Source organism: Phyllopteryx taeniolatus, chromosome 15 (assembly GCF_024500385.1).
Source record: "Phyllopteryx taeniolatus isolate TA_2022b chromosome 15, UOR_Ptae_1.2, whole genome shotgun sequence".
NCBI classification, from domain to species: Eukaryota; Metazoa; Chordata; class Actinopteri; order Syngnathiformes; family Syngnathidae; genus Phyllopteryx; species Phyllopteryx taeniolatus.
Genome location: NC_084516.1, coordinates 5000810 through 5021338, shown reverse-complemented (window position 1 = coordinate 5021338; position 20529 = coordinate 5000810). Strand labels below are relative to the sequence as shown.

At 39.2% G+C, this 20529-nt stretch overlaps 3 protein-coding genes across 5 annotated transcripts; 1 reads left to right on the top strand and 2 right to left on the bottom strand.

The window, feature by feature from the left end:
* The first annotated feature begins 104 nt into the window (after positions 1 to 104).
* Positions 105 to 6505, top strand: sgtb (small glutamine rich tetratricopeptide repeat co-chaperone beta). 2 transcript variants are annotated; one of them, XM_061800102.1, is made up of 12 exons: positions 105 to 251; positions 1617 to 1729; positions 1791 to 1894; positions 2247 to 2322; positions 2425 to 2524; positions 2591 to 2695; positions 4203 to 4341; positions 4877 to 4939; positions 5017 to 5054; positions 5128 to 5211; positions 5559 to 5678; positions 5749 to 6505. In XM_061800102.1, the coding sequence occupies exons 2-11, from the start codon at positions 1630 to 1632 to the stop codon at positions 5668 to 5670; spliced, it is 921 nt and encodes a 306-aa protein (XP_061656086.1). In that variant the 5' UTR covers positions 105 to 251; positions 1617 to 1629; the 3' UTR covers positions 5671 to 5678; positions 5749 to 6505. The 2 variants fall into 2 exon arrangements, with proteins under 2 accessions (XP_061656086.1, XP_061656087.1); XM_061800103.1 differs by lacking the exon at positions 105 to 251 and having other exon boundaries at positions 1597 to 1729.
* Positions 6506 to 7248: 743 nt separating this feature from the next.
* On the bottom strand, positions 7249 to 16042 carry trappc13 (trafficking protein particle complex subunit 13). Of its 2 annotated transcripts, XM_061800098.1 has the most exons (13): positions 15898 to 16042; positions 15082 to 15150; positions 14729 to 14828; positions 13779 to 13863; positions 13572 to 13699; positions 12872 to 12944; positions 12650 to 12694; positions 12538 to 12555; positions 10908 to 11041; positions 9213 to 9411; positions 8121 to 8221; positions 7799 to 7946; positions 7249 to 7513 (listed from the first exon to the last, which is right to left on the bottom strand). In XM_061800098.1, exons 1-13 carry the CDS (start codon positions 15941 to 15943, stop codon positions 7421 to 7423), a joined length of 1239 nt encoding a protein of 412 aa, XP_061656082.1. In that variant the 5' UTR covers positions 15944 to 16042; the 3' UTR covers positions 7249 to 7420. The 2 variants fall into 2 exon arrangements, with proteins under 2 accessions (XP_061656082.1, XP_061656085.1); XM_061800101.1 differs by lacking the exon at positions 12538 to 12555.
* Positions 16043 to 16868: 826 nt separating this feature from the next.
* On the bottom strand, positions 16869 to 19599 carry LOC133490278 (lysosomal membrane ascorbate-dependent ferrireductase CYB561A3-like). The gene is made up of 5 exons (XM_061800163.1): positions 19310 to 19599; positions 18687 to 18895; positions 17890 to 18044; positions 17107 to 17269; positions 16869 to 17031 (listed from the first exon to the last, which is right to left on the bottom strand). The coding sequence occupies exons 1-5, from the start codon at positions 19494 to 19496 to the stop codon at positions 17005 to 17007; spliced, it is 741 nt and encodes a 246-aa protein (XP_061656147.1). The 5' UTR covers positions 19497 to 19599; the 3' UTR covers positions 16869 to 17004.
* Between the last annotated feature and the right edge of the window lie 930 nt (positions 19600 to 20529).

Here is a 20529-nt window from a genome sequence, read left to right as displayed (position 1 = left end):
GTTGTAATTTCGGGAAGGAATCATCTGTCACGTCATTGAAAATGTTTTTTTTTTTTTTTTTTTAATAAAATAAAAACTAAAGCGACTTTTCAGGCTGGTTTGAGCCTGTCGTCCCGGTAACAGCGGAAGCTTGTCCAACCTCTCTTTCTCATTCTCTGTCATTTCCGGTATCACCACTCGCGCATGCGCAAAGGAGGACCTGGCTAGCTTGAGTGACGGCGTTAAGCGACGGCTAAGCGGCCGCGGCTCAGGTAAGAGAATGCCCTAAAGATGCAAACAACATTTGAAGGGTGAGGGACGCAATTTCATCAACCATACTGGCCAATTTTTTTGTTTTTTTTTTACTGTTCTGTATTCCCCTGTGCGTCACGTGACGGTGGCATCGCTTCGAATCGAGCTCGTTTGAAGCAGAGACGCCCATTTTAGCCACTTTAGTCATAGGCCACTTAATCATAGTCACGTGCCCCCCCCAAAATACCACGGGAAGGATAATACTTAAACCGTAAATTGACATACGATGTGATGACGTCACAAGCCGTGTGTCAACATACGGAGAGATTTGGGGGGGTGCGCATGCGTGCCGCACGTGACCGTCTTTCCCGCGTGCACCGGTTTGCACCTGCTACACGTGACGTCATCGCGGTCCCACCATCAGCAGCACTTAATCGATTATTAAGTAGCTATTATGTTTATATGTGTTTACAGATAAACAAGTCAATTATTACACGGCCAATTGTTTAACTTGAATAAAGTATCTAATATTCGATTGGTAGTTGATTTACTTTACTGTTAGCACATATCGTTAGCCTAATCCGGTATATACGCAAGCTACTTCCGCATTCGACAAAAACAGGTCTCAGCACTTCCTGCCGACGCAGGTGAACGGCGAAGCGGACTGTGGCAAAGCAACCGTAGGAACTCTTACGTCTACAATGTCTTTTTTTTAACATAAGAAGTCGCCACCAAAGATGACAATAGGCTTTGTTCGTGTTTACATATATTGGATCAATCACATCATATTTGTACAAACAAATGATATGGATTTATGAAGACACCAGCCATAAATATATATATTTAGAAAATTCGGCTTGAAACCATCATGTTATCAATATGTTGTTTTACTAGTTATTGCGGCATACACAGGAAGCCCACTAACCTGTTTTCCAGGTTTGGTCACGTGACGTTCTGCATATAGCGGATTAAGAGCAAAGTTGCCTAAATCATATTTGAACGTTTTCAGAAAACAAGAAGAAAAACAAATTATTCAACAAACAAAAAGAGTTCAGGTGCCTGGATTCAACAATTGTGGATTGCCATGATCTGGATGAATCTACACAGACATAAAGAAAAAACAAACATTTTCAGTCATATTGGTGTTTTTGTATTGATACTGTGACAGGAAGTTAAAAATGACAAGTAATTTTGCTATCAGGCGAACGATATTTCGTTGTACGAACGATGATAGCTAATACATAACAGATTTCCCGCTACGTCACACACCTCTGGACACATCCGTGGCCGCCATGTTAGAGGTTGAACTCGAAAAAAATCGTAAGTTGCAGCAGTTGTAACTCAAGGTTCCACTGTACTAAAACTTGAGTCAACTGTGTCTGTAGTTTGTAGGTAAACATGGCGGTGGAGAAGCGCCTGGCGTTTTCTATCATACAGTTCCTACGCGATCAGACGCACGGCGGCACGTTGAATTCCGATGAGCAGGAGAGCCTCGAAGGTACGTGAATGCCTGGGTAATGGTGGTCACAATCGCTTTGAACTCGCTCTTTTGGTCACAGTTGCCATCCAGTGTCTGGAGACCACCTTTAAGATCAGCGCCAGCGACTGCCACCTGGTGGCGCCGCAGCCCCTCATGGAGGTCTTCCTCAACTCGCTGCTCAAGGTGGGCATCTGTTTTGTTTCACATGCCAAGGTTCTGTTTCCAGAACGTTGTCTTGGATACAGATGGGGGGGGGAGGGGGGGGGGGGGGGGGGAAATAAATAAATCACCTGGGACGTGTCTTTGATGGATACCAATGAAAAAAGTCACAATGGACATATCTTTGTTGTGTTGGATGCCAATGGGGAAAAAAATAAGCACGAACATGTCTTTGATGTGTTAAACAATAGGTACCAATGGGAAAAAAAAGACTCAACGCGGACGTGTCTTTGATGTGTTAAATGGTAGCTACCAATGGAAAAAAATCACCACGGACCACCACTCGATGACCTGACATTTGTCACATTTCCCTCAGAACGACAACCTGAGCTTGCCGGCGACCTCGCCCTTGCCCGAAGACGCCGAACGAGCTGAGCAGCTAAAGAACGAAGGTGACGAAGATAGGATAGCAATTGATTGGCCCACTCGTGTCACAACCATATTTGGAGCAAAGGGGGAGGTGCTATGTATGTAAAGCGATGGTACGTTTTCAGGGAACAACCACATGAAGGAGGAGAACTATCGATGCGCGGTGGAGTGCTACACCAAGGCCATAGACCTGGACCTGAGGAACGCCGTCTACTACTGCAACAGGTATTAGCCACTAGCTAAGGGTAGTTAGCGCTAATGCTAGTGGATGCTAACGGTGTGGTTGTGCAGGGCGGCCGCTCACAGTAAGCTGGGCCACTACACGGAGGCGACGGACGACTGCGAGCGAGCCATCGGGATCGATCCCGGCTACAGCAAAGCATACGGCAGGATGGGGTAAGCCCGTGAAAAATTACATAAAAAAATGTACACAAACATATACACACACACTTGAAAACCATTAAATAACAAATAATAAAATACGGATAAAAATTTACATTAAAATGAAAAATACAAATAGTTTTACAATGTTTCACTTGCTCTGTGCTCGCAGGGTGGAGCTGATGGCCATGAACTACTAATTCCTAAATATTGGTAAAATAACTGGAAACAAAATGTACGAATAAATTAAATGTTCATGTAAAATAAATTACAAAAATGTAGTTAAAAATAAAATATACATACACAAATTAAATGTGTAATAAAGCAAATATAATAAATGAGCAATATCCTCAACTATACATATAATAATTGTAAAAATAAACATAAATATAAGTGTAAATTTAAATTTGTAATAATAATAATAGTAACAATAAAATTAACACAATATTTTTCTAAATTAATACAATAAATAATGTAATAAGATATATACAAAAATCTAAAAATAAATTAACCATGTCCCAAAATATACATAATTGTGAAAATTAAATACCAAAACAAAAGTGGGAAAAATATATCCAAAGATGTAATTTAAAAAAAACATACAAAATAATGTAACAAGTTGATTACATTCCATGTAATTATACCTATAAACTAATATAATTTTAACATAAAACAACAAAAAGTATATAAAGTGGTGCATTGAGTTAATTCCATGATTTTGCTCGTAACTCTAAACCAGTGATTCTCAACCAGTGTGCATGATTGCTTGAAAAATTATTTATTTACAAGAAATAATTTATCTTTGTCCCGCGACCCTTGTGAGGATAACCGGCTCAGAAAATGAATGGATGGGTGGAATTTATCTTTGTCCATCTATTTATGCCAGTGAGGCATAGTGACGGACAGAACAAATAAATGCTCTTCTATTAGATGGGAGGAAGTACATACAGTAATTAATGTATCCACTTTTTGTGACATTTTTGGATGTTGGTGTGCCGTGAGATTTTTCAATTGTGCCTTGGCTCCATTAAGGTTGGTAATCACTGCTCTAAACATTCAAGTCTCAAATCATCTTTCCCCATTGAAATTAATGAAAATGCTATTAGTTTCAGCCTCACCAAAAACATTGTTTTTTAGTAAGAAAAAAAATGCTCCAAGGTGTGGTTATTTATATATATATAAAAAAAAGTAATAACATAATTAAATGGAATGGGAAGAATTAAAGTTTGTGCATCGTGATTTCTTGTTTCAGTGTCCATTGACATGTGCTCCTTCTGGTGTGTGTGCTTTAGCCACTAGTGGGCAATACAGACATTCATGGTAAACTGCAGTAATATTAGTCGTTCTTTGCACAGGATAAAGAATATATGCCTGTATTGTAATATTGTCTTTCTACATGTGCACCATTTTGTGTTCAAATATCCATTTAAGTGGGGCCACTAGTAAGTAGAGCTACCCACCTTATAGTAAAAGTGATGAAAATAAAAATATGAATTCAGCACCTTGTGCCGTGTGCTCGTAGCCTGGCGCTGACGGCCATGAACAAATACCCCGAGGCCATTTCCTACTTCAAGAAGGCACTCGTCCTGGACCCGGACAATGACACGTACAAGTCCAACCTGAAGGTGGCCGAGCAGAAGCAGAAGGAAGTCAGCAGTCCCGTGAGTGTAAAACAAACCATTGGGCCTTACAAGAAACAAACGAGACATTCATGACTCAGTGCTAGTTGGCTCACTGCTTAAAAAGCAGTGTTGTGCAACACCTGTTCACATTTGTTCACTTACCTCACTCAGTGCTTTGTTTCTAGCACATTGCTGTCACACAACTGGAGTATTTTAAAAATAATAAAATACACACACACAAATATATAGTGAATGGTCTGAGTGTGTGCTTATTTCAGGTTAGTCAGAGACACTTTAATAGGTAACAGGTGTGGTCTTATTCCCATTTGAATGTGATTTGTTAATCCTGAACACAGCCACATCCCCATTATAAGAGGGTGTGCACACTTTCAAAAAGTTGTCCAGGCTTATAGGTCACATTCATGGTGGAAATAGTTTTGAAATGGTTCATGCTTTTTATATCACAAAAACCTGGCATTTCAACACGGGTGTCTAGACTTTTTATATACACTGTCTCATTTCTTTATCGTCACACAAAAGACCATCGTCATCACCATCTTGTCTCGTACCACAGATGGCTGCCGGTTTGGGGTTCGACATGGCCAGTTTAATCAACAACCCCGCCTTCATCAGCATGGTAAGCTGGTCATCATTCATTAACACAAAGCAAAACAATTTCAAAAAAAAAAAAAAAAAAAATTATTGTCTCGCCAGGCAGCCAGTGTGATGCAGAACCAACAAGTGCAACAACTGTGAGTTTTGGCGCCAGCTGTCTAGCTACGTTAGCTTTTAGCGTCTCACTTCCTCCTCCATCATCATCATCAGAATGTCAGGGATGATGGCCAACGCCGTGGGAGGACCGGCTGCCGGAGTGGGAGGACTTAGCGACATTTCCAGTTTGATTGAAGCGTAAGTGTGACGTCTGTGCGAAAGGCACCGGCTGCTAAACGCAGACTCAACCATCAGGCCTTGGATGGGACAAATTCACAAAGCAGGAAGTGATTGCTTCGGTGGCACCTTGGTGTCAAAAAGTATGTTGACATGAGCTAAAACAGTGCTTTGCCGCCGTCCTGTGGCATCTATAGGCAGTACAATACAAATATAGATAAACCTGCTTTTGCCAATATAAAAGAAATAGTACCTGGCAGCACGTGCTTTCTCATTGGATGGATGGCTAGCATCTAATCATCTGAATGCGAGCAGCCGCAACAGCCGTGTGAAGGTGACCACCGAGCGTTACTTGTTGTGTCCACAAGGGGGCAGCAGTTTGCCCAGCAGATCCAGCAGCAGAATCCCGAGCTCATCGAGCAGTTACGCAATCACATCCGGAGTCGATCCTTCAGCGGCAGCGCCGAGGAGCACTCATGATGCCTCAGGTTAATAGTGCGCATGTTCGATTCCCGTGCGTTCCTTTTTAAACTTTTTTTTTTTCTCTTCCAAAATTAGAGCCACACCAAACCAGACTGGACCCCCTGAGATGATTGACGGCTCTGAGCGAGATGCGAAATGAGTGCAGTGGTACTTTGACTTAGTAACTCAAGGCGCCACTGAATAGCACGTGACATCCACTGTTGCTTTTTAGTCATGTGACTGACACGCCTGCATTGTGACATTGTCATTGCACTTTAGCGCCACTAAATAATAAATGTATGATAAAAATAACAAACACTTAAAAACTTTATTTGTGTATGTTGTACAAGTGTAAGGTTGCTCCTCCTGCATGCTTTGAAATCTGGTGTTTGGCATCAGAAGCTTTATGGAAACAAGAAATGAGCCACTGAGAACGAGAATGGGCTAACTCCATTTTTTGGGGCATTTTACAGGTGATGTAAAGTTTTAAAGCTACCGCACAATAGCTGCCACTAAAGGTTTAGTGCGATAGTAATCTAAGTCCACACATTTGTCACACCTATTACTGTTTAATGAAGACATTCACTTAGTTGTCACTTCACCAAGTTGGAAAAAAAATACTGAGTGCAATAATGGACTGCCCCTTATATGTCAAAATTGGAACTTAACTTTGATTTAGACCAGTATTTATCTGGAATCCATTCTGGATTCATTTTTGCACATAACTTGAAAATGACAAAAAAAATAATTTGAGTTAGCCCACACCAGTTCTCAGCAGCTCAAAGCAGCTCTGCTGGGCCACGAAGATGCTTCCTTCCAATGACTCGAAAAAATAAAATGTCATGAAATCCAACTCTTGTCATCTTTTATATTGTTCAATGGAGATTACTGGTATATTTTTTTATTTTATTATACAGTATTGCCCCAACATCGCAGGGGTTACATACCACCCCCGATATAAGTACAAAAACAATAACTGTAATAACACACACAAAAACCAGAAATATCGCATGTAGAGCTTGGGTGGACTCGAATAAAGACACTATTAGATGTGTAACATGATGTATGAATGAGCTGAACCGTAGTTAGTAGGTTTTGTTATCACCTAACATGCTAATCGCGAATGCAAACTCTTTCGCAAAGGCTGATTTTGCTGTCTTAAATTCTGTATAGAGTTTATACCATACACTCATCACCAACAAATGCTTTTTAAGGATAGACGTACAGCCCTCATAAATGAGAATAAAATGTATGTTAGTTAAAAAAATAATAATTACTTGGCGAAATATCTATAGGTTAATCGATTCTAAAAGGATTCCATCGTGGCAGGATTTACTGTATTTTGTATCATGCCAGATACTATTTGTTGTATTAATTCCTGGAACAAAAATTTAAATTGTCAGCCTAATAGCACAGTTGCCAATATCATATTTGAACATTTTTGTAAAACAAAACCACAATTTTTGGCAAGCACATTGTTTTTTTTGTGGTACATAATATAGGACTTCAGCAATTACGCTACTAAAGTAATGAAATGTTTTTTTGTTAGTTAGCAAACGACAAGGAAAGTTAACATTAAACAGGACTCTCACCCACTGCGTTTTAACATAATCTCCGTGATTCTGCAAGTTTATTAACACATATTCACATTATTTTCCCAAAAAATTACAATATTCACAACCATTTGAATGAGCATTAAAACACAGTGTGAGGCACACTGTTGGTCCATTGTAAAGCTTGTAAAAAAAAAAAAATAATTTAAAAGTCGCTAGGATGGACAAACCACGCACACTTGAGCCACGTCGTCGTACTCGTACGTACGCTTCAGGAACGAGTCTGTAAGCCTCAAACCGGAAATACTCTGGAAGAAAAAATCCAAATCAAACAAAAGCAAACTTTTTTTCCATATCCTTGATGTCCAGCTTAAGGTCCATGTACTACTATGCTCTTTGGCTTCAGTTATGACAATTCAGCGACTGAAGAACGACTGTCTTAACTCAGTAACACTTTTCCGACACTAGCGGCACTTTTGGCCTCCTAGTATGTAATTTAACCTTACTAGTGAACTACTGCGCTGCCCTAGTAACACTACCAGGTAAATATGAAATAAATGCTCAAACGGCTGTGCATTCTAGAAGTACGGTACCTGGAGACCCTGGACGGACGCCAGCAGCGTGAGGGGCAGCGAGAGTGACGCCCCGGGGCTCAGTTTGCCTAGAGCTCGGCCCGACACGCCGCACCAGTGGACGGACGACGTGTTCATCATCTCCACAAGGAGATCCATGGTCCTTTCGCTACATACGTGCACACACACAAGAAGGAGATTTTCAAATCAACATATTTAAACAAACACAAACATACATTCACGACCCCTTACCCACACATACATACGCGCAGACCCCCGCACACGGACAATCACTTCTATTATGTAGTAGCCGCGATGTTGTCCCCGACTGTCGCTTCCCTACCTGCAGTTAGTGATCTTGCATGCGATGTCAAAAGGTTCTTCCAGGTTGACCGTGTCGGGAATGACCTCCATGGACAGACGGATGTCTCCGTAGCCTGGAGCCTGACACACGCGTTCAGTACGCAAACAGACACATGTTCATATACATTATTAATTAATTATTACAGGCATAATTTTAAAAAAACATTGTAGGATGTAAAAATGCTGCATTAGTGGTAACTAAAACATGATATTATGTAAATAAGCTACATAGGTGTGTAAACAGTAAATATGATGTAAATATGCAATATTAAAGGTGTATAGAACATTAAATATAAGATAACATGATGTAAATAAGTTCCATAATAATAATAATAAGTTACAGTCTTAATTGTGATGTAAAAATGCTACATTACGTGTATAGAAATTACATATGATGTAAATTATGGTACAGTGAACCCCTGGATATTTGTGGTTCGGCATTCGCTAATTTGAATATTTGAGGATGTTTTGGGGGAACCTATTCTCCATTATTTGCTTAAAAACAGCAATAAAAAGTTAAATTGAAAAAAGAAACAATTGAAAAAAAAATAAAAATGTAATTTTTTAAAAAAAATTTTAAAGGCCAAAGCCATATCTACTATAAAAGGCATTACTTTGGTGCCATCTGGTGGCATTTTGGTGCTAAGCAACTATGTTGAACTGAAGGGTGTCGCTTCGTATAGTCATGCTTAAGAGAAATAAGTGTTTTGCTGCCATCTTGTGGCATCTATAGACAACTGCACCCTGGGGGGTGTTGCATCAATTTTAGGGGCTCATTGTAGATGTATAAATATAGTACATTAGAGGCGAATCGAAGATTATAAATACAAATATGGTAAATTAGATGTCTATAGATGTTAAATATGACATAAATATGGCACATCAGGTTTATACATTTTGATGTAAATAGTAAATATACAATTTAATATGGCACATTGGAGGTGTATTGGCATTAACTATTATGTAAATATGATGTAGATTGAACATTGCAGTATTATATTTTGATTAGGAAAAACTCCTTGAGATGTATCTTCTGGTTTTAGGGGGCTGGGGGTGGGCGATTGGGGAGTACCATCCTCTGCAGCTGACTGGTCTGCAGTCGTCCCCTCTCCCCCAGGTTGGTCTTCCAAACGATGTCCAGCTTCCCGATCACGGTGACGCCCTTGATGACGCCGGCCTTCTCGGCGTACTCGGGCTTGGGCTTCAGGCAGTAGAGGTACTGGCGCGTATCCATGGGCTGCAGGTACGACATCTTGCCGAAAGTCGACTCCCTGAGAAGAAAAAAGGAACCAAGCACAAATACTTAGGAGTAATACTAAGTGTCGACACCATGCATCTAGGATGTACACAATCATGAACCCATGTTACATAAATGACCGTATTCAAGTATTCAACACTAACAAACCACCTTCTCATGATGCTCATCAATTGTATTTGTGAGCATACTCGCCTAAATAACATGCTAGGACAAGATATATACATACAAGAATATATTAGTAGCTGCGTCGGGAAAGAAGCAGAAAACCTTGCAGTTTCACTGGGCTCGAGGTGCATTGAAGGACTGTCAACAAGACAGGACATCTCAAACGCAGAGCCAAAAAAAACAAAAAACACTTATCAGTCAATAAATGAATGAGAATTAACAAGACCACCAAGATTTCACTGGATGGCACCAGGGTACTACTTTTATTGCCTCAGGCTTAGAACATAATGTGTGAACGGTGAAAAACTACTGTTGTTTTTATCCAAACATTAGTGGTATAAAAAACAAAAAATTCCCTTCTCTCTGAAACTGTGATGAAGCATTAATCATCTGTTCATGAAAGTCAGAAAGGCTAGTAATGCATTTTAAAAAGATATGCAGTTCACAATTAGATATAAACAGCGTTCCAAATTATTATGCAATTCATTTAGTTGGTACAAATTTTCGTGTCATCAACCGTCAGAATATAATTCAAATGTTTTGGAACAAAACTCACATTGATAACAGTATTTTTTGAAAAATGTAATCATTTAAATTCTATTCTGACAGGTGATGACTTGAAAATTATGCCAACTGTCATTTGCCTCAACTATTTAGGAATAATTTACATATTAATGTGGAACGTAGTGTAGACAATTATTATAGGGCTCTTCTTGGTCAAGTCAAAATTGAAAATTGCTCATGGAAAATGAACAAAATGTAACGATTATTTAGTCAAGGAGCTGAATATTTCTCACACAAGTTGCTGTATTCTTAAATTATTACCTGTCAGCCACTTTCAAAACTAAAAAATCCGCTGTGCGCAACGCTGACATCAGTGCCTTTTTTTACATGCCATTTGCCATTCACTCCATGAACTGCATCATCTTTTCTCATGATGGCAACTTTCTACTACATGACACATACTCTTTTCATACCATATATAGACATACTCTGAGTGTGAGGTGACTAAACTTGTCCGACTTCCAATGTGTTGGCATTTTTATCCCTTACAATTGACGTGAGATGCCGAGATCCACTGCCTAATCTTTATCTTCAACACTAAACCTGTGCTGATCCTAAATCCAAAATGGTGGAACGGCCCCATTTACAGGAATCTGTTAGTCATTCCAGTGGTTTACAAACCTGAAGCTGGGCCAGACCCTCTTCCACGCCGACGCAGTGAAAAACTTACTTGACGAATATATACGTCGGTGGCAGTTGACGGTTGAATTGCTGTTGGCAAATTTAGACATCCACGATAGGGAAGGAGTTAGGTACAGGGTGTGAGTACTTTTGCCGTACCCGTGGTCTTGGTGCGTGACGGTGTTGAGCTCGGTCACGTTGTACATCATGGACGGCTCCAGCGACACCTTCTCCATGAACATGGGCGACGTGGTGATGTTCTGGATCTGGGCCTCGAGGAACACCTCGTCCGTCTGCGGCGGAGAGGGCGGCGGTCAGACGGTTATGGGAAGGTGGGGTCTCGACGGTGGGTTGGGGGGGGGGGGGGGGGCTGTCAGATGTTTGGGAATCAGGCTCAGATCGACAAATACACTTTTAACCATCGAGGGTCCAAACCTCCTCTGACACATCAACTTATAACGTTGACATCTGCTTCACTATTTCAAGGAGCATGCCTCCATTATTGGCGGATGGATGGATGGATGGATGGACGGAGAGAGGGATACTAGATAGATAGATATAGATGGATGGGTAGCTTGACAGATGACTGAATAGATGCATAGATCGACAGATATATACATAGATAGAGCGATAGATAGATGGATCGGTAAATGGCTAGATAGAGAGATAGATGGACAGATAGAGGGAAAGAGATGAATTGATGATAGATTGATGAATGAATGAATGGTCGGATAAATAGATAATATGGATGGTAAATGGATATATAATCTAGCTAGAGGAATAAATAAAGAGATGGAAGGATAGCTTGATGATTGCTAGATAGATTGCTAGATAGATAGATAGATAGATAGATAGATAGATAGATAGATAGATAGATAGATAGATAGATAGATAGATAGATAGATAGATAGATAGATAGATGGATAGATAGATAGATAGATAGATGGAAAGATAAATGGACACTTATTATAAATTCCCTGAGGGAAATTAAGTAATTACTATAAAGTATTACCTACTTTGGTTAATAAGTTCTATTGTATTGCGATGGGGACAGTTTGACCCGAGAACAGATTTTTTTCCATTGGGAAGAATTCATGAGAATAATTTCATGTTTTATTTTTTTTTATCAATGAATCATCGGTTGTTACGCAGTACATGTGTTGCCTGCCAATGAGTTTATTTTAATAACATTGTTCTTGTTATTATGAGGTGTCATTTTCAGGCGCTTGTGGTCAAAAAGCAGCATTTGAATGCAAAACGTCTCAGCCAGCACAGATTAGCTCATTAGCTCATGCCACCATTTGCCAACACCAGCGGCCGCCATGACGGTCCATGCAATGCCAGTCTAGGCCCAACAACTTCTTCACACACTTTTTATTGTTTGCGTGATCAGGATTAATCATTTGGATTTCAACATGATGAATTTAAATTCATTACATCATATTTAAACATACACACATACGCGCAATCACGCACGCACACACACACACATGCACTCAAACTCACTCTCTCACAGACACACGCACACACACTCACGCACACACCAGCAGCATGCCAGCACACCGTGCAGGAGAAAGTGTGGCGAAGGAGGCGAGCGCAAAGCAACAACAATGGAAGCTTTCCAAACATATCCATCTTTAAAACCAGCCATAGTAATTATTATTATTAATAATAATAATAAAAATAATATGCAACAAAACTAATAATACCAACATTGTTGTTGTTTGCTGCCCCTGTATGCGGCATGAAAAAGACAAGCGATGAGAACAGAAAAAGGAAAGCGATTTACCACAGAACTGAGGTCGCTCTAATGGAGAAAATGAACATAAAAGGACAAAATGAACACATGCCAAATGTGATGTAGGCTAACACGCTAATGGCCTAGCGAGATGCTAACATACCTCGGCATTGTAGAACTTTGTCTTGACGTCCAGGGGCTTGAGAACCTGATTGAAGAGAGAATGCAGGCTGAACGTCTCCATCGCTCACCGGCGGCACAAAACCAAAAACCAAGCGGCGCCGCCGTGTATGAACGAGCGCTCCGGCGGGTGCTTTTTTGGTGAGTGCTTTTTTGGCGAGTGCTTACGACATGTCTCGAGGACGCGCTAAGTGAGTGTCCTCACCTGGAATTTGAAGAACTTGCGGAAGTAGAGCTTCTCGCCGCACTGTGTTGTGTAGCTCACGGCGCATACCAGGCTGCAAACACAAACACAAATGTTAACATTTAGCCTCGGGCATAAACACAAATGTCATCAACTGGACACCTTTTGGACTTTGTCATACACACTACTCAATTACTGTATTTCGCCACGAAAAATGTATATTTAACACAAAAGCAAACAAATAAAAATAAATAATCTACGATGTAAAATCAACAGAGCGATAAGGAAAGACTGAGAAATAGATTGCTACAGTAGATAGCTAGCTATCCAGCTAGCTAGCTAGCTAGCTAGATAGGTAGACAGATAGAGAGGTAGATAGACAGAAGTGTCGCACAAGTGGCTTCAGTAATTTTTACGATGCCAAAAAAAGGGGCTAAACCCAACAACAACCAAAAAAAAAACTGTGCTGAACCTTTAAATCGCAAAAACGTTCCACTCCAGCCCTGTAGGTGGTAGTAAAGTGCAATATAAAGTTGTGGACAACTGCCCATACCTAATTTATTAAGGATCACGTTTACATATGTTTTGACAAGAAAGAGACACTTTTTTTTCCACTGTCCTTTCCATTTTTCTTTGAGGAAAGTGAAAAAATAGTTAAAATCCGAAATTAGATTTTTGTGTATTTTAGGGCAGTATCGCCCAGCCCTAGGAGGGGACTCACATGTGTGTTCCGATCTCTTTGACTTCGTGGTGGATGACGTCGTCGATGCAACACTCGGGTTTGAGTTCGGCCACGGCCGAGTTGGACGCCGATAGATTGAGTCTTTGCGAGCTGGTCTGCAGGTCGGCCTGTGGAGAAACCAAAGGCGCCGAGGGAGGTTCAGGAGGGCGCTATCCTCTGTGTCCCCGATTCTCGGCGCTGGTTTACCTTGACCAGAATGTCCTTAACCACCTGACTGCTGTCGTTGTGAACGCTGATGTAGCTGGAGAAGGTCTCGCCCAGGAAGATGTTCCTGTCGGGAGACGACCAAAAAAAATTCAATTTAGAAAATAATTGAAATCAAATCAAATATTTACAAATGAATCCAAATGAAAGGAACTACAGCTAAAACTTAAATTATAATTGCAAAATAAAGTGTAAAAACATAAATGACTACAAAAATAACATTAAGTTAAATTTAAAATGAATAAAAAGACCAACTAAAACTAAATTACAAAAATATAAGCAATCATACATAATTCCAAATAAACTAAAATTATGAATGAAAATAAAAATAAAACCTAAATTATGAATAAAAATAACATATTTAAAATTACAATTAAAATAAATATTAAAATGAAATGAACTTATAATTAAAAATGGATGAATAGATAAACTTATATTTAAATTAAATAAAAGTATATATTACAAATAATTGCAAATTCGTCCAAAAGTATAATAGTTTTTAAATTAAATTCAAATTGTAAATAAAAAATAATGAATTACAATGAGATAATTACTTGTAATTATAAATAAACCAAAGTCAAATTAAAAATGAAAATGAAAAACAGATACAATTAAATCCAAATTAAAATTAAATAAAAAATATGAAATAACAAATCAAACCAAAAACAAATAACAACAATAAAATCAAAACGATTTCACTATAAATAAATATCCAATAAAAATGAAAATTGAACAAAAATCTAAGCAGATGAATAGATTTAACTAAAAGTAAATTAAAATTTAAAAATATATAATAAAATTAAAGTTACATTAGATTTAAATACATTTTAAATGTATTATAATTAAATTACATTTTAATTTAATTTAAAACCAAATTCAAATGAAAATCAATTCAAAATTTCAGTGCAAAAGCAAACGTTCAGGGGACTCACCCGAAGTTCTGCGGCAGTGTTAGCATCTCGCCCAGCATTAGCGTCTCTGCGCCTTTGATGGTGGACGGGTCGTCATGCATGAGGCGCCCGAACAGGTCGCCTGTAGACACAAACATGGCGACAAAGAGAGACGTTTGAGGAACATGCATGTCTCTTCTTGTTTGACCTATAATTCTGTATTTTATACTGTATACTGTATGTATGCATGTCTGTATTTTTGGTTGGTTAATAGAAGCACTTTGTGAGCCCTCTCTGTGAAAAGTAATATACAAATAAAACCATAGCAAATATGTGTGTGTGTATACACACACACAAACAAGTGTATGCTTTGTCAAAGAAGGTGTAATGATAACCTGGTAGATCTCGCTCTTCACACGTCACCGGCAGGTTGGTAAACAGAGTTGGTTTTGTCAGTCGCATCACTGCAAAACAAAGACGGTTTTATGCATGCTCATTAATGCTCTATTACTGTATTATGTTTAGCAGTAGTAGTGTTTAAAGTCATCTCAGAATCACAAATATTACACAAAAATATCCATCAATCTTCTATAGCGCTTGTCCTCAACAGGATCACGGGTGAGCTGGAGTCCATCCCAGCTGACTTTTGGCGAGAGAAGTGGGGGACACTTTGGACTTGTAGCCATCCAATTGCAGGGCACATCGAAACAAACAACCATTCAAACTTCACAATTCAAAAGTCTTCAATGAAGCTTAATGAAGTGCCTTGTTTACATATATGTGCCCTGGCATCGGCTGGCGACCAGTCCATGGTACCGTAAATGAGGAGAAGCGTGATAGAAAATGGATGGATGGGTAATACTTTTTTCTCTAATATCTTATTTTTCTAGCATCTGTCAAGGGAGCCCGCTTGTAAATAACTATGGCAACGGACGAGGCTAAAACAAGTCAACTTCCTGCGATATTTAAGTGTCATCACACATCATAACTGAAACATAAACTAACATGATATCACATAACCATGACGATATATAATAACAATAAAGTAAAAAAAAAAAAGAATAAATAAATAAAAATGGTGTGGTAAAGATAACAAGTGACGTTAGCCGACTTAGCAGCTATCAGAATACAGTGACACCGGTCTGCTTCTGTGTCGTCTTTAACTAACATGAAAAGTACCTCTTTAAGGTGCTAAATTAGTTGTAAAGTACCTTTTAATGCGAGCAGATGTTCCTGTTTGGCCTGACTTACATCCATTTTGACACAAGACGACTTTTATTCGGGGACGTTAGCCCCGGTGCAAGCTAGCTGTTGTGACAGCAGGCGGACCCACGTGACCAGATGTGTCCGTCTTCTTCTGCGTGGGTTGTAGCCTAGCGCACGCGATGCTGCTATCTGCAGGATTCCAGAGGGTACTACGACAGCAAAACTATTACTGTCACATTGCTGGAGAAAGATGTTGAATGGATTTTTTATTTTTATAATTTATAAAAAGGCATAGCATGATTTTTAGTATATTTGAGTGTAGAATAGGTGATAGCTAGGATATAAATGTATATTATCTGTGTATTATATCATGAATTACGCTAGTGATAGAGATGTAAACAAGTTTCTTCTTTTTTCTTGATCAACTTATTATTGATCTACTATTGAACGATTTTATACTATTTATTTCGCTGTCTGAAGAATTAAATTTTCATTTATTTCTATTGTTTGATACCACCATACGTTGGATATCATTGAACATTTCATGTGTTGTGTTTTTATTTTTTGTTCATTTTAAAATGAATTTAGTAAACATTTTTAAAACTACAACTGCTACTACTAATAGAAATAGATTTATTTGTTTTTGTTTTTATTAGCCCCCATTATAAATGGTTAAATAAAAACAACAACAAACTTAATAATAATAAAACTAAAACTACATACAGTATAAGAACATGAATAAAGTAAAACTAATAAAATGAAACAATGCAAGTACAATTAAAAATACATCAAGACGAAAAGATGAAAATAAAATCTATAAATACAAATAAAATGAAAATATAGATAAAAATAAAATTTTAATAAAAGTGAAATTACAAATAAGTGTAAAATCAAAGAAAGAAACTAAAAACATATTTAAAAATAAAAATAAATAAAACTTAGTTAATACTGCATCTAAAAAAAATAAACACTCATATAGGCCACAGTATTGTTTATTAATGCAGGAATCATAAAGTGTAACAAATCAATCATACGTGCGTGATTATTATTATAATCATATTTTGAATATTTTAATAGTTAATATGATTTGCCACACTCTGTTGTCATGGTCCTTAAGTGGCTTCCTCTCTCAGCAAAATCTGAAATGAAAACAACAAAAACAATGATTGATTTTCCTTTGACTTGTGACATTTAATGGGGGGGAAAGTCCTCACCGGAGCGGTTTCGGCGTCAGTGTTGGCCTCAGGACGTCGCCAGTCGGCTTTGGACAGAATTCCGAACACGAGAACACTGAACGCCACGGTCAGCATGCCCAGTGTGTTGGCAAACAGCGCCTCCGCAGGCAGCGAGCTATAAGCGTCTGCCGACACACCGTCGCTAATGCACACGTGACAAAGCATTGAAAAGAACAGAGTGACTTCAAATATGATATCAGTCATGTGATACGGCACAAACACACACACACACACACACACACAAAAGTCCACTAGCTAGCAAAGAATTTGTTAAAAAAAAGCTGTGAAGAGCTTCTTCACAAAGTGTTAAAGGCTAAATGAACTACTGAGAACTAGAGTGGGCTCAGTCCATTTTAAAGTTGAATGCATAGATGAATAGAGAAAAGGCCTCGCTTTCAGATGAGTAGTTATAAAGCAAGTTTAACTCCAAGTTTGACATATAGGGGGCAGTCCGTTATTGCACTTTACGCATTTTTAGCGAGTGTGCCAGTGCTTCTGCATGTTAGTATCAGTGTTATTGATCATCTTTCATGAAATATTGACAGATGTGTGGATTTCGACCACTATTGCGCTAGTGGTAACCGTTGCGCGGCCGCCATAAAAGTCTTGAATCGTGCAAAAATGACAAAAATTGGGTTAGCCCACTGTCGTTGTCATTGACTCAGATGATTTCTCTTTCATTGATTTCCTATAGGAGTAAAAAAAAAATTTTTTTTATATATATATATATATATATATATATATATATGTTGAAAGCCTTACAGTGCAAAGGAGAGCTGTTCGTTGATTCCGCTGACGCAGGCGGCCAGGGTGAGCATCAGCACTGCTTTTCCCATCCACACGTGGATCCCCTTCAGGGCGTGGCCCAATTGCGGTGCAGAACACGGCAGCAAGAAGCCGACCAGGCCCAGGAACCACTGCGGATTGAAGGAAGCCATATTACTATGCATATTTATGCAGACGGAAATTCTATTCCATCACCAAGCGGCTGAAATACACTTGTTAATTTGTGTAGCAATACAAATAGTGTTCCTCTGCTTTGGTGGGTGATGGGGACCGAGCTCTCTAAAAAAAAAAATCCCGCAAATATTTTGCACTGTTTTTTTAATACGTAAAATAGAACTAAAACATATAGCGAAAACAATTAAATAGAATGTAAAGAATTAAACAGTTTGTCGTGATCGTGATTAATTCATTGCGGCTCCTTCTGGTATGTGCGACTTGGCCACCGGGGGCAACATAATACAGTCGCGCAGGCACAAACGAAGAAGAGTTTCACCAATACTCTAAAAGTCCCTCAGTAAACTGCAGTTATTCTTCGCTGAGGATGAAGAATATATATTCCTATGAGCATTGTTATATAGTTTTTGTACATATACATTGTTTCAACTCATAAGTCAACTTTTTGCTCACAACTCAAAGCAAAAAAAAATAAATCAACTGAGAATTATAACTCATAACTTGAAAAACTCATAAATTGGGGCATTCGCAAGCCAAGATACCACTGCATTAGTATCCAAATATTCTCAAGTCAAATCGTTATTTCAGCGCCTGCTTACCTGCCACCCAAACGTCACCACGGCAGACATTCCCACCCAGCTGTGGAGGGAGAACATTGAGGGGATCTTCAGGCTGCGGTGCACATCGAAGGCAACATGCAAGCCAACGGCGGCGAGCAGCAGGGCGGCCAGCATCAGTCCCGCGTGGACCAGCTTCCATCCGCGCTTCTTTTGAGACCACCCCCAAGGCACACGGAACAGGATGGCAGCTGCCGAGGATCCGGGGGAAGATGACATTTAAGTACAGTTCAGTTGTATTGAACTTTTCACTTTAAAATGGAGTATATTTGCATTTCATCTTTAAGGTGAAATAATACATGCCATTTTCCTCATCTAAATGATCGACGATGACTTTTATCGTCGTTTCGTTTTTGTCCCTCAACGCACACGCAACCCTGTTACTAAAACCTTTTTTACCCATCTAGAGGAAAAAAAAAAAGTGAGCTACATGACTCAGCAGATATGACATCATCACGCTCATTGCTCTTCTCACCCTCTCCAATGCAACCCTATCAGAAAAAGTTCTGTTTTTCAAAACTGTTGGTGTCTAAACTGTCCTCCTAATCTGGAATTGTCGCTCTGCATCAACTATAAATCCTCCAAACTGGACGGTCGTGACTCACCGAGGCCGTAGAGGACCAACAGTCCGCTGATCATGAGGACGGGATGCCAGTTGAACTGGGCCTCAGTTCCATCCCAGGCGAACCCTCCGCGCCAACGCCAGTTCCAGAAGACGACCAAGACCACGCACAGGAGGCCCGACGTCACGCACAGACATGTAGACATGTAGAAATAAAAACGCGCTCCCATTGAAAAGTGTCCACTCGGCTACCTCCTCGCTCAGACTCTACAATGATGGAGCAGCCAAAGGATTGGCTTGGGTTCACGTCAAACGGAAGACGTGATAGGAGGTCAGGAGGGAGGATGCCATCGCATCATCATCTCCACTTCCTGATTGATTTTACACTTTTTAACAACGGGCTGAGCATCCAGAAAATTGATAAGGTATTTTGCATGCTAGCTCAAAGCAAGAAAATTAGTTAACATGCTACTGTTTTATTGTTTATGCCCTCCAAATTAGCTATGTGTTTACATCCTCTAAAAATTAGCAACCATGCTAAGGTATTTCGCGTGTCTTTATGTCCTCTTAAGATGCATGCTAGCTCATGGCAAGAAAATTAGCCAACATGCTAATGTTTTACTGTGTTTATTGTTTATGCCCTCCAAAATTAACTGTTTATATCCTCTAAAGACACAGGCTAGCTTGCAGCATGCAAATTAGCAAATATGCTAATGTTTTTTTGTGTGTGTTTACGCCTTCTGAAGTCATGCATTAACTAATTGAGAGCAAATTACTGTATCTACTAGTAACAATACATGGTCGCTCTTAGCGAGCCAATAAGCTATGATGCTGTTTTTCTTCTTCTTGTGAAGCCCTCTAAAAACACACGCTAGCTCATAGTGCCCAAATTAGCTTCCATGTTAATGTATTTATTTTTTTGTCTCTAGCAACATGCTGGTTCATAGCGAGCAAATAAAGCATGCTCATGTTTTTTTCTGTGTTTACGACCTGTAAGTACATGCTAATTTACAGAGTGCATATTAGCCGTCATGCTATTTTTTTATGTCTCTAAAGACACTCTAGTTCATAGCGAACAAATTAGCTACCATGCTAATGTTTTTTTTTTTTGTGTTTAAGCCCTTTCTAAAGATGCAAACAAGGTCATAGCGAGCAAATTTGCTGCAATGCTAATATTTTTGGGTCTCTAAAAACACAATGCTTGTAGCGTGCAAATTAACTACCATGGAAATGTTTTTGTTTTTTTTCTCCAAAGACACACAC